General features: G+C 44.5%; 1 protein-coding gene across 1 annotated transcript in view; it reads left to right on the top strand.

The window, feature by feature from the left end:
* The window catches only part of CORO2A (coronin 2A), a 57,225-nt gene that overhangs the window by 32,714 nt on the left and 10,135 nt on the right, over positions 1-14,376 (top strand). The window contains exon 3 of the mRNA XM_059926507.1: positions 13,770-13,886. Coding sequence (XP_059782490.1) covers positions 13,770-13,886 — 117 coding nt within the window. The remainder of the gene's footprint in view (positions 1-13,769; positions 13,887-14,376) is intronic.

The raw sequence follows: 14,376 nt of genomic DNA, 5'->3' as shown, positions 1-14,376 counted from the left end.
GAAAGAAAAATTACAAGCCAATATCACTCAAGAAGATGAATGCAAAATTGTTAGCTAATCAAATCTAGCATTGAATTAAAAAAGATATATTCTGAGCAAGTTGGATTTATTCCAGAAACTAAGGGTGGTTTAATATTAGTTAACCTATAAATGTAGATCATTATGTTGCAGATGAAGGGAGAAAAACCATATAGTCATCTCCATAAATGCAGAAAAGCATTTGATAGAGTGCAATACCCATTCATGATAAAAATTCTTTGCAAACTAGGAAAAGGGAATTTCACTAACATATAGGAAACAGAATTGTTTAAACTTTTTGTTTTGAAAGAATCTCAACCCTACAGAAAAGTTGCAAAAATACTTGAATATATGATTATCCTTGACCTAGATTCACCAATAGTTAACATTCTGCCAAATTTACTTTTTATCTTTTTTTATATCTTTCTCTCCATATGTGTGTATACAGAATCTAACTCAGGATCATGCATTATATTGAGTTGTCATATCTCTTAGTCTACTTTATTTCATTATATTGACATTTTAAAGCAGTTAAGGCCCACTGTTTTGTAGGACATTTCTCTTTTTGTTTGTTTTGTTTTTTGTCTTCTGTTTTTCAATTTTAAAAAATTTTTATTTATTTATTTTTATACAGCAGGTTCTTAATTAGTTATCTGTTTTATACATATTGGTGTATATATGTCAATCCCAATCTCCCAGTTCATCCCACCACCACCACCACCGCCACACCCCACCCCACCCCCTGCTTTCCCCCCTTGGTGTCCATACTGCAGGACATTTCTAAAATTGGATTTGTCCCATTGTTTCCTTGTGATTAGATTCACGGTATACATTTTTGGCAAGAGTATTAAACAAGTGATGTATCCTCAGTTCATTACATCATGTAACACATGATATCAGTTTGTCCCAGTATTGGTGATATTGGTGATATTTGATATCTTTGTTAATATCGTGCAAACATGATCATAAAGAAGGAATGTGAGAAACATCCCTTTAGGGAATTCCCTAGTGGTCCAGTGGTTAGGACTCTGCGCTTCATTGCCGTGGTCCAGGTCCAATCCCTGATCAGGGAGCTAAGATCCCAGGGCGTGGCCAAAAAAACCAAAAAAAAACAAAAAACAAAACTTAGCAAAAAGGTGCTGGCCTGCACAGTAAGATTAGAAAAATAACTTAAAGGTATAAGTATTGAAAAGGAAGAGGTAAAACCGCATTGTTTACTAATGTGATTGTCTACATAGAAAACCAAAAGAACATGGAGTCAAATTATTAGAAAAATGAGTGTTTGGCACTCCCAAACTTATTCTATGAGGCCACCATCACCCTGATACCAAAACCAGACATACAAAGATACTACAAAAAAAGAAAATTACAGACCAATATCACTGATGAATATAGATGCAAAAATCCTCAACAAAATACTAGCAATCAGAATCGAACAACACATTAAAAGGATCATACACCATGATGAACTGGGATTTATCCCAGGAATGCAAGGATTCTTCAATATACGCAAATCAATCAATGTGATACACCATATTAACAAATTGAAGAATAAAAACCATATGATCATCTCAATAGATGCAGAAAAAGCTTTTGCAAAATTCAACACCCATTTATGATAAAAACTCTCCAGAAAGTGGGCATAGAAGCAACCTACCTCAACATAATAAAGGCCATATATGACAAACCCACAGCAAACATCATTCTCAATGGTGAAAAACTGAAAGCCTTTCCTCTAAGATGAGGAGCAAGACAAGGATGTCCACTCTCACCACTATTATTCAACATAGTTTTGGAAGTCCTAGCCACAGCAATCAGAGAAGAAAAAGAAATAAAATGAATACAAATTGGAAAAGAAGAAGTAAAACTGTCACTGTCTGCAGATGACATGATACTATACATAGAGAATCCTAAAGATGCCACCAGAAAACTATTAGAGCTAATCAATGAATTTGGTAAAGTTGCAGGATACAAAGTTAATGCACAGAAATCTCTTGCATTCCTATACACTAACAACGAAAGATCAGAAAGAGAAATAAAGGAAACAATCCCATTCACCACTGCAACAAAAAGAATAAAATACCTAGGAATAAACCTACCTAAGGAGATAAAAGACCTGTACTCAGAAAACTATAAGACACTGATGAAAGAAATTAAAGATGATAACCAACAGATGGAGAGATATACCATGTTCTTGGATTGGAAGAGTCAACATTGTGAAAATGACTCTACTACCCAAAGCAATCTACAGATTCAATGCAATCCCTATCAAATTACCAGTGGCATTTTTTTTACAGAACTAGAATAAATCATCTTAAAATTTGTATGGAGACACAAAAGACCCCAAATAGCCAAAGCAGTCTTTTTTTTTAAACACTCAATGGTCTATTTTTTTTTCTTTTTTTCTTTTTTTAAAATTTTTATTTATTTGTTTATTTATTTATGGCTGTGTTGGGTCTTCGTTTCTGTGCGAGGGCTTTCTCTAGTTGCGGCAAGTGGGGGCCACTCTTCATCGCAGTGCATGGGCCTCTCACTATCGCAGCCTCTCTTGTTGCGGAGCACAGGCTTCAGACGCGCAGGCTCAGTAACTGTGGCACACGGGCCCAGTTGCTCCGCGGCATGTGGGATCTTCCCAGACCAGGGCTCGAACCCGTGTCCCCTGCATTGGCAGGCAGATTCTCAACCACTGCGCCATCAGGGAAGCCCCCAAAGCAGTCTTGAGGGAAAAAAACGGAGCTGGAGGAATCAGACTCCCTGACTTCAGACTATACTACAAAGCCACAGTAATCAAGACAATATGGTACTGGCACAAAAACAGAAATATAGGGGGCTTCCCTGGTGGCGCAGTGGTTGAGAGTCTGCCTGCCAATGCAGGGGACACGGGTTCGAGCCCTGGTCTGGGAGGATCCCACATGCCGCGGAGCAACTGGGCCCGTGAGCCACAATTACTGAGCCTGCGCGTCTGGAGCCTGTGCTCCGCAACAAGAGAGGCCGCAATAATGAAAGGCCCGCGCACCGCGATGAAGAGTGGCCCCCACTTGCCGCAACTAGAGAAAGCCCTCACACAGAAACGAAGGCCCAACACAGCCATAAATAAATAAATAAAAATTGTATAACTTTAAAAAAAAAAAACAGAAATATAGATCAGTGGAACAGGATAGAAAGCCCAGAGATAAACCCACGCACCTATGGTCAACTAATCTATGACAAAGGAGGCAAGGATATACAATGGAGAAAAGACAGTCTCTTCAATACGTGGTGCTGGGAAAACTGGACAGCTACATGTAAAAGAATGAAATTAGAACACTCCCTAACACCATACACCATATTTTTGAGTTTAAAAATAAACTCAGAATGGATTAGAGACCTAAATGTAAGACCGGACACTATAAAACTCTTAGAGGAAAACATAGGAAGAACACTCTTTGACATAAATCACAGCAAGATCTTTTTTGATCCACCTTCTAGAGTAATGGAAATAAAAACAAAAATAAACAAATGGGACCTAATGAAACTTAAAACCTTTTGCAAAGCAAAGGAAACTACAAACAAGACAAAAAGACAACCCTCAGAATGAGAGAAAATATTTGCAAACGAATCAACGGACAAAGGATTAATCTCCAAAATATATAAACAGCTCATGCAGCTCAATATTAAAAAAACAAATAACCCAATCCAAAAATGGGCAGAAGACCTAAATAGACATTTCTCCAAAGAAGACAAACAGATGGCCAAGAAGCACATGAAAAGATGCTCAACATCACTAATTATTAGAGAAATGCAAATCAAAACTACAATGAGGTGTCACCTCACATCAGTTAGAATGGGCATCATCAGAAAATCTACAAACAACAGGGGCTTCCCTGGTGGCGCAGCGGTTGGGAATCCGCCTGCCAATGCAGGGGACACGGGTTCGTGCCCCGGTCCAGGAGGATCCCACATGCCGCGGAGCGGCTAGGCCCGTGAGTCACAACTACTGAGCCTGCGCGTCTGGAGCCTGTGCTCCGCAACGGGAGAGGCCGCGATGGTGAGAGGCCTGCGCACCGCGATGAAGAGTGGCCCCCACTTGCCACAACTAGAGAAAGCCCTCGCACAGAAACGAAGACCCAACACAGCCATAAATAAATACATAAATAAATTAAAAAAAAAATGTAAACCAGGTAACACAACATAGTCAATCAACTATGCTCCAATAAAAATTAAAAAAAAAAAAAAAAGAAAATGAGAAAGAAAATCTACAAACAACAAATGCTGGAGAGGGTGTGGAGAAAAGGGAACCCTCTTGCACTGTTGGTGGGAATGTAAATTGATACAGCCACTATGGAGAACAGTATGGAGGTTCCTTAAAAAACTAAAAATAGAATTACCATATGACCCAGCAATCCCACTACTGGGCATATACCCAGAGAAAACCATAATTCAAAAAGACACATGCACCCCAATGTTCATTGCAGCACTATTTACAATAGCCAGGTCATGGAAGCAACCTAAATGCCCATCGACAGACGAATGGATAAAGATGTGGTACATATATACAATGGAATGTTACTCGGCCATAAAAAGGAACGAAATTGGGTCATTTGTAGAGACGTGGATGGATCTAGAGACTGTCATACAGAGTGAAGTAAGTCAGAAAGAGAAAAACAAATATCGTATATTAACGCATACATGTGGAACCTAGAAAAATGGTACAGATGAACCGGTTTGCAGGACAGAAATAGAGACACAAGTGTAGAGAACAAACGTATGGACACCAAGGGGGGAAAGTGGCAGGCGGGGTGGTGGTGGGATGAATTGGGAGATTGGGATTGACATATATAAACTAATATGTATAAAATAGATAACTAATAAGAACCTGATGTATAAAAAAATAAATAAAATTCAAACATTCAAAAAAAAATGAACAACTAGTGACACCTACAACAACAAGGATGAATCTCAAATGCATTGTGCTAAGTGAAAGAAGCTAGACTTAAAAGGACAAATATGTATGCATCTATTTATATGACATTCTGGAAAAGGCAAAACTATGGGGATGGAAAACAGACCACTAGTTGCCAGTGGCTGGAGTTGAGGAAGGGTTGGCTACAGAGGGGCAGCAGGAGGTATTTTGGGGGGTGATGGAACTGTGCCATATCTTGATTGTCAAAATAAACTGTATGCAAAAAAAAAAAAAGAAAAATGAGTGTTTGGAAGGTGGCTGGATAAAAAATCAGAATACAAAAATGAATTGCATTTTTACATACCAAGAGTGCTTAGAAAATGTAAATATTTTCAGTAGAATAAGAGAAGAGTGAATACCTAAGAATAAATGAGCAAGACTTACTAGGTGAGGGCTTCCCTGGTGGCACAGTGGTTAAGTATCCACCTGCCAATGCAGGGGACACAGGTTCGAGCCCTGGTCCAGGAAGATCCCACATGCTGTGGAGCAACTAAGCCTGTGCGCCACAACTACTGAGCCTGTGCTCTAGAGCCCGTGAGCCACAACTGCTGAGCCCGCGTGCCACAGCTACTGAAGCCCGCGTGCCTAGAGCCTGTGCTCTGCACCAAGAGAAGCCATCACAATGAGAAGCCCATGCACTGCAACGAAGAGTAGCCCCCGCTCGCCCTAACTAGAGAAAGCCCGCGTGCAGCAACGAAGACCCAACGCAGCCAAAAATAAATAAATTAAAAAAAAAAAAGACTTACTAGGAGAAAATTACAGAGGATCATTGAAAGACTAATATTGAAGATGCCCTAAGTAAATGGAGATATGTACCATGTTCATGAAGAGCCACTTTTTATCCCTCCTCCAAATGTCCACAGCATTCTCCTTTTTATGACATATTCTACAACACATTCCTTTCTTAGGATGTCATGCCCTGAGTACTTTGAATTAGAGTCACTTGTGTTTTTCCGGTAGCACCTCCTAATGTACTTGCAATGGGGGGTGGGGGGGGAAGAACCAGTACTTTGCTTACCCATATATCACCTTTTGGACACACACAGTTGGCGCTTATAAATTTTCATCGATTGAACAAATCTGTTCTCCATTTCTATACTTTTGCCATTTTAAGAATGTCATACAAATGGAACCATACAGTATGTAGCCTTTTGTACTTGACTGCTTTTACTCAGTATAATTCTCTAGAGATTCATCGAGGTTGTTGTGTGTATCAACTGCTCATTCTTTTTTATTGCTGAGTAGTATTCTGTGGTGTGGTTGCACACAGTTTGTCGAACCATTCACTGTTGAAGGCCATCTGGACTGTTTCCAGTTTGGAGCTGTTAGGAATGAAGCTGCTATAAGCATTTGTGTACAGGTTTCTTTTTTTTTTTTTTTTAATATTATTTGAATTTATTGTATCATGAATATCACTAACAAAACATCAGAGGGGAGAAGGAAGAGAATTTATACCTAAAAGGAATCAATTCAAGAAGTAGAATAAACATAGCAATATAAAAATATTAATTAAAAAACATACATACATATACAAGAATGGTCTATTGTGGAACTGAAGTTTCATTTGTGTGTACAGGTTTCTGTGTGAACATAAGTAAGTTCATTTTTCTGGGATAAATGCCTAGGAGTGCAATCCCTGGATCATAAAGTAGTTACATGTTCAGTTCTATAAGAAACTGCCAAGATATTTTCACAAATAATTTTATAGCATAAGCAAGATATTACATGGAACATACTTCTCCTAAAAAGTTCTTTGCTGTTTATCTGAAATTCAAATTTTACTAGGTAGCCTCTATTTTTATTTGCTAAATCTGGCATCTCTATTCCCAGGTGATGCCAATGCTGCTGGTTTACAAGCTACATTTTCAGCAGCTAGGCTCTATTCTAGTTCTTTTTTATCATTAGGAAAAACTTTCAAACCCAAAGGTAGGTTAAAAACAATATAATGTGTGAAAAAAATAAAATAAAAAATAAATAAATAAAAACACCAAAAAAAAAAAAAAAAAAAAAAAACAATATAATGAACTCTTCATACTCAGATTCTAGAATCTTGAAGACTTTGCCACTCTTGCTTCATCCATCCCCTTTTTTCCCCTGAAGTTTTGTTTGTTTGTTTGTTTGTTTTTTAAGATTTTTTTTTTTTGATGTGGACCATTTTTAAAGTCCTTATTGAATTTGTTACAATAGTGCTTCTGTTTTATGTTTTGGTTTTTTTGGCCGCGAGGCATGTGGGATCTCAGCTCCCCGACCAGGGATCAGACCCGCACCCCCTGCATTGAAAGGCGAAGTCTTAACCACTGGACCATCAGGGAAGTCCCCTCTGAAGTTTTTTTTTAAAGCAAATCCTGGACAGTTTGTCATTATACCCCCACAAAGTTCAGTTTGCAATTCTAAAAAATAGTAACATTTTCTGACATATCCACAATGCTAGGATCACAGCATCAACAATATCTCCTGTGCCAACCGATTGCCTGTTATGTAAAAATGCCTTTGATTGCCTCATAAATGCCTCTTTGCACCTGGTTTGTTTGAATCAGGATCAAGAAAGGTCCACGCATTGCATTTGGTTGGCATTTTCTTAAGTAACCACATCCAGTGTGACGGAACAGAGGGGAGAGGCTGAGAGAGGGGAAGGACACACATGCTGGTCCCATTGTGCAGTGCCTACCTGGGCAGATAGGCCTGCCGGCCCTTTTTCATGTAGTCAGCGGGGACAGGGCTTATGCTGTGCCTTTATTAGCCCATTTTCTAGGAAGTATTGCCCCATCATACAGATGAGAATGCTGAGGCTCAGGCAGCTGACTGCCTGAAGGACCCTGAGCAGGAAGGGTGAGGACCCAGACCTGGGCATGGTCTTGGGCCCCACTCTCATTCAGCTGACCTGCACTCCTGAGGTTTACCTCTGGTTTACATTGGCTCCTTGTCAGTTACCAGGGATTAAGTCCCATCCGGGCACAGAGAGTGTTAGTAAAGGAAGGAAGGAAGAGACAAGCTAGCTAATTCTTTATTGGAGCGTAGGATTGGAAGGCGCCTGGCCTCACCACCATGTCCCAGAAGTTATTCTCAGAAGGACCAGGCTGTCCCAGGTGGTGTCAGGTGTCCCGAGGGGAGTGACTTCGCAGTCCCTTCCTCTTGCACGCTGTGACCCAGGGTGAGCCCGTTGCAGGGTGGCTCTTGCAGCCTAGGCAACCAAGGGCTGTGCTCTGGGAACAAAGGCACAGTGGGAAGGTCTGGGGACAGGCCCGCCCTGAGCCTGGGGACATGCCAGGTTGGGCTCTGGACCCTGGCGCCCGGCCTACAGCAGACCCACCCCATCAGAGTGGGAGGTGGACTTTGCTGTGAGGTGTGGAGGTCGGGAGGAATGCCAGCAAAAGCAGGCAGAGCCCTGGGGGTGGGCCCTGCAGCATCACTGGGAGTGGACCAGGCCAGAGTCGGGCATGGGCCTGAGGGGCCAAACGGACACATGGCGAACAGGTGCCTGGGAGCAGGGGGGAGGGGAGCACTTCACTGCTGCGCTCTTAGAGGCCAGCTGGACCCTTCTTAAGCCTGTGTCAGACCATGTCACTCCCTTGCCTAAACACCTCCCAGGACCCCCCATTGCCTGCCTTCCTCATCAAAATCCTTCATCCCCATCCCAGCTGACGTTTTGAACCTTAGAGCCTTCCACAGCATACACCTGTCCCCTCCACACTCAGGTTCCCCTTCTAGAAATGCAGGGTGTGGGCTAGTCTATTTTACTTTTTTATTTGGGGGGGAAGTCTCTTCCAGTTCTAGGGGTCTCTTAAGCCTGGAAAAGAACATGTTCAAGGAATGGGTCCTCTGCCTTCAAATATCAAGGAGCTGGCCTGGGACTGGGGGAGTGGGATGGGAGTGGAGGTATCTATGTGGTCCCAAAAGACAGAGCTAGAACCAGAAATGGAGAGTGAGGGGAGCAGGGAGGGCCACAGGGAGGCTACACCAGGCTCCGAGTAAGAAACGCTTTCTCACAGTTCAGCAAGGTCTAAAAGTGGAATAAACCAGCTAGGGAAGAAGTGAGCTCCCCATCTCTGGAGGTAACCAAGGAGGGTTACCAGATAGCCTCTGCGGTTCACCATTTCCAGCCCTGGGTGTGCGGTTCTGTGGTGAACATTCCCCATGCTCATCTGTGTATGTGTAGGGAGGGCTGATGAATGACGCTCTGCCCTAAACGTTCCTGGGAACATGATTTGCATTTTAGCAGCTCGTGTGTTCTCAGGATTAGGGAACGCTCCTGTCATCTTTCCCCTGCTCAACTCTCTCTTCTGGGGAGCCCTCTGGCTAAGTCTCACCCCCTCTAGTTAGGACATGACTCATCTGTCCACTTGTCCATCTCTCCATGGGCATCTCTCTCTGTGCAGGGTGACTGTCTCCATGCCCACAGCCTCTCCCCTCTTCTCTGACCTCCTCTACTGTCCTACCCATCAGTCTACCTTCCCTGCTGTCTGCTTTAGGATCCTCTCTGCTTAAAACCTACCTAAGGCCCAGCCTTTCTGACTTGAAATGCCTCCCCTTCACCCTAGCCTGGTCAAAGTCTCCCTTTCTTTAAGGCCCAATTGAAAGGCCTCCTCCTCCAGGAAGGCTTCTTTGATTAATCCCCCCACCCCGGGCCTTTCTTCTGCCTCTGCTTCTCTCTGTGAGCCCTGAGTACACTACATCCTGTCACCTCCACAGATTGGAGGCTCCTGCAGGGCGTGGACCATGAGTAATTCATCTTTTGCCACCACTTGCACGCAGCATAGGACCTGGCACATAGTAGGTCCTCAGTGAAAGGCCTGCATGATGCTGATGATAACTATGGCGTGAGGATAGCAAGAGGCAGACCAAGAGTGAGAGGAAGCTTTCCCAGTTCTCATCGTTCTGCCGTGGATGGAGTGGCTCTGATTGTCAACCCTTCTGATCCCCAGCTTCTGCATTATCAATGGGGATTTTTGCACTACTTCCTGGGGTGGTTGGAGGTAAATAATATTAGCAGAGCCCCTAGCACAGGGCCTGGCACATAAATGACTCCCTAAATTATGATTCCTGAAGAAAATACTTGCAAACCTCTTCCTTATAGATGTGATAATGCGCTTGAGTCCATCAGTGGGAATACCATCAAGACATAAATTTATTCACTGAGGGCCCCCCTGGAGCCATTGCCCATCAGTTGTGTAGGAAGTGGTAGGAGCCCCCGATGGAAGCTTGGCCTCACACTAAGTACACCCCTGGGCCCCTCTGAAACATACTGAGCAACAATAAAACTGGGTAATTGTGATTAATTATTATCACAATTAATAAATGTGTGAGTTCTGATGAACTTAAACTGGTGAATTTCCTGAGAGCTTACCATGTACAGGCAGAGTCTTTTTCTTTTTTTTTCTTTCTTTCTTTTTTTCATTTGGCCGTGCTGCGTGGCTTGCTCATCTTAGTTCCCCGACCAGGGATCGAACCCAGGCCCCAGCAGTGAAAGCGCTGAGTCCTAACCACTGGACCACCAGGGATTCCCAAGGCAGAATCTTAAGCACTTTATGTGTATGAACTCATTTAATCCTCATACCCACCCTATGAGATTCTACTACTGTTGCCATTTTGTAGATGAAGAAACTGAGGCACAGAGAGCTGAGGTCACTTGCCCCAGGTCACACAGCAATAAGTGCTGTAGCAGGGATTCAAACCCAGGAAGCCAGATCAGCCTGCCTGCCTAACCTCTTCTACACTGTGCAGCCTACTTCTGCCTCCCATGTCCACCTGGGCTGTGGGGAGGGTCTCCCGAGGCCATGACTCATGCTGTTCTGGGGACAGCCGGCTCCCTGTGAGCCCTAGAGGTCACAACAATAGCCCTACATCCTCTCCCATCCTGGCAACTGAGGTCCCCCACCCACCTGGCTCTGCCTTATGGGTCCTACAGTCCCATCTACTCCGTCTGCCCCAGGGCGGCCCCTCAGAGACTCGGAGGTGGCGTCTCTCCAGGCTGAGCAGCTGCCTGGGGTCTACAAGGAGGGCAGGTGTATCTCCTCTGATTTAGAGCCTGCACCCCCGTAAATCAGAGGCCTGTCCCTGGCTGACTGCTGGCCTAATGGGCTGAAAGGCAGCAGTGGCCTCCTAATTATAAATGTCCCTGCCCTGACAAGGCTTTTAGCAGCCCGGTCAATAGCCCATCAGACTGGCTAATGTCTGTTAATGTCAGTCCTCCACACAAACCCTTTTAGGCACAGAGCCTGCCAACCTCTGGGGAGCACCAGCCATCCCTTGCTTGCTGAGAAGGAAGAGAAGCTGTGTGGGGCTGGGGCCTCTGCTCTTAGAGGCCTGGGAGGAGCACCCATCAGAGCCAGGCATGGCTCTCAGGCACCTCCAGGTCTGAGGCAGACAATGTACTGAGGCTCTCTTCCCTGCCCAGGGGCTCATTTTCTCTATCCATGGAGGAGCCAGACCCATCTGAAAGAAATGGAACTTTCGCTCACCTCCTCACACATCATTATCAAATGACACAAGTCCAAAGTCTTTCCTTTATTTTCTCTCTCTCTCTCTCTCTGAATGTGTATGTGAAAGTATTTTTTTTCCTGAACCCTTTGAGGGTAAGTTACATACATCTTTGCTCTTTATCCCTAAATACTTGTGTGTTTCCTAAAAATAGGAATATTCTCTTACGTAACTGCAGTACATTGCCAAATTCACTCAGTTTAACGTTGCAACAATACTTTAATCTACCATTCACATTCCAGTTTGTCAAATAATGTGCTTTATAGCGTTCCCCCTCCAGGAAGGGATCCAGTCTAGGGTGAGGTTTCTGAGACCCTTCCCTGAGGGGCAAGATCGGAATTGGGCAGAGTACTTCTGAAGGGGAGCCCGGGACCACAGCCTGTTTGCAGAGCTACTAAGATGCATGCATAAAACCGCCGTGAACCAGAGTCTCGGTTGTCTGTCCCCTAGTTTGCCAGGGGTGAACAGGGGCGTCCTGTGTCTGTTCTCACAGCAGCTCCCTGCTTTGCTGCCCTAATAAGCAAGGCCAGGGACCATCACTGGTCTTTGCTTCGTCTCCCTTGGGCACGTTCTCAGGACGTCCCACAAGAGTGCAGTGGTCTCTGCAGAGTTGGGGAGGTGAGGGAAGGAGAGACCGTGGGTATTCCCTGAGCTCACTCTGTTCTTCAAAATTAATTTTTAAATATCCTGAGACAGTTAGTTCTGTGAAGTCAAGTACTATGTCTTATGTTCACCCAGCACCTCGCACAGGGCCCGTCCCCTAGGTTCCTCGTAAAGATGGGGTGAATGGGTGGGTGTTGGCCAGTTTTCTTCTCCAGTTTCTCCCTCACTTAGATATAAAAGTGGAGCCTTCCGGTGGGTGGGCTCTAGAACCTGAGGCTGGCTAGTGGATCCTTGCATTGGCAGGCAGAGGGCCTGGTCCTGGTCCCTGTACTGCCAGGGCCATGCAGTGTGGTGTGTAAAATGAGTGTGTTGGTCCCTGCCAGCTGCTGGTTTCTATGGATGAACTGGTGTAGTTGTCCCATGGCCCGGGAAATCTCAGCTTCAGCGCTATGTAGCTTGGGCTGTGAAAACTGTGTGTCCTCCTAGCACCTAGACGGGAATTCTCAGCAGGAAGGAGGGGAAGGGAAGGAAATGCTCGCTCTTTTTAATTGAAGTATAACTCACATACCATAAAATTCACCACGTAAGTGTACAATTCAATGAGTTTTAGATATTCACGTGGTTGTGTAACCATCACCACTAATTTGAAAATAATTTTATCACCCCCAGAAACCCCACACCCATTACCAGTCACTCCCCATTGCCCCCTCCCCCCAGCCCTAGGCAACCACTAATCTGCTTTCAGTCTTTATGGATTTACCTATTCCGGATCCCACCGCCCACCCCCGTCCCCCCACTGCATGGCATGCAGGATCTTAGTTCCCTAGCCAGGGATTGAACCCAGGCCCTCGGCAGTGAAAGCGCTGAGTCCTAACCACTGGACCGCCAGGGAATTCCCCCTATTCTGGATTTTTTTTTTTTCATATCATTATTCAGGGTTCTGAATTCCAGGTACCAGGGGATGTGTTCATTTGCTCAAGCAGTGAAACCACATCCGGTACATCATCTAGTGGAATCATGCAGTATGTGGCTTTTTATGTCTGGCTTCTTCCACTTAGCATGATGTTTTCAAGGTTCATCCACGTCAAAGCATGTGTCAGTACTTCATTCCCTTTTTTGGCTGAATAATATTTCATTGTGTGAATATACTACATTTCAGATATCCATTTATCCATTGATGGACATCTGGATTGTTTCCACCTTTTGGCTATTATGAATAATGCTGCTGTGAACATTGGTGTACAAGTCTTTTTGTAGACCTATGTTTTTATTTCTCTTGGGGCTGTCCCTAGAAGTAGAATTACGGGGTCATATACTAACTCTGTGTAACCTTTTGAGGAGCTGCCAGACTATTTTCCACAGTGGCTGCACCATTTCTGCATTCCCGCCAGCAGTATACGAAGGGAAACATCCTTTTACTGAACACCTACCATGTGCTAGGCACTGTGCTAGACCCTTCCCACACCTCATCTCCTATGATCCTCACACGAATGATCTGAAATACCTACCATCGCCTCTATTTTACTGAGGAAGACACTGAGGCTCAGGGAAGTGCCGTGACTCCCCCAGGATCACACAGGGGTTAGTGGTAAGTCCTAGATTCACTCCCAGTTCTGTCCCGTACGTTTTCTTGTCTACTCGGTGATTGCTGGCTGCCCGAGGGACCCTCCAGGTGCTAAAGTGGAATTAGCCCCCTCCCTCCCCAACCTTCCTGGGTACTGTTTTACAGACGGGAAAGTTGGACCCCCACTACCCAAGGGTCTGCGGGCACAGAGGGAACGTCTTAGACGTCAAATGGAACCCTTTCAATGATTTTGAGATCGCCTCCTGTTCTGAAGATGCCACGGTGAGTGTCAGTGCGTGAGGCGGTTTCCTTTCCCGAGAGGAGTGGGACTGGGGCAGAGGGAGACAGAATGGTATCTGGACTCAGCTCTGACGTTCCTGACTCCTTCATCCTTCACGAGGTGAGGTCACTGTGTGCGGAGGGGGTAAGTTAGATTGAGGAGGAGAAGCTCTGGGCTCTGTGGGACTTGGGGTACCACCCCTCCTCTCTATGGGTCTCAGTTCCCCCATCTATAAAATGAGCATAATAGCTCCCAACCGTCTAATGAAAATCCAATGAGATTCATTTCCCAGTGGGAAAGCCCATCTTTTGGGGGAACTATAAAATGCTGTGAAGGGCATTTTTACTGTGGCCCGAAAATATTGTGCCACATAATCTCATAGACAGTGGGGAGGGAAGATTTAAGAGGATAAGAGTGGGAGCATTAAATGAATGTGAACACCAAAACCATCCCAAAAGCTTCAGTCCTACCAACTTTTTGAGCCCCTGTTCT

This window comes from Balaenoptera ricei, chromosome 6, assembly GCF_028023285.1.
Source record: "Balaenoptera ricei isolate mBalRic1 chromosome 6, mBalRic1.hap2, whole genome shotgun sequence".
Classification (NCBI taxonomy): domain Eukaryota; kingdom Metazoa; phylum Chordata; class Mammalia; order Artiodactyla; family Balaenopteridae; genus Balaenoptera; species Balaenoptera ricei.
The sequence above is the reverse complement of the archived record's forward strand: the minus strand, read 5'-3'. Positions and strand labels throughout refer to the sequence as shown.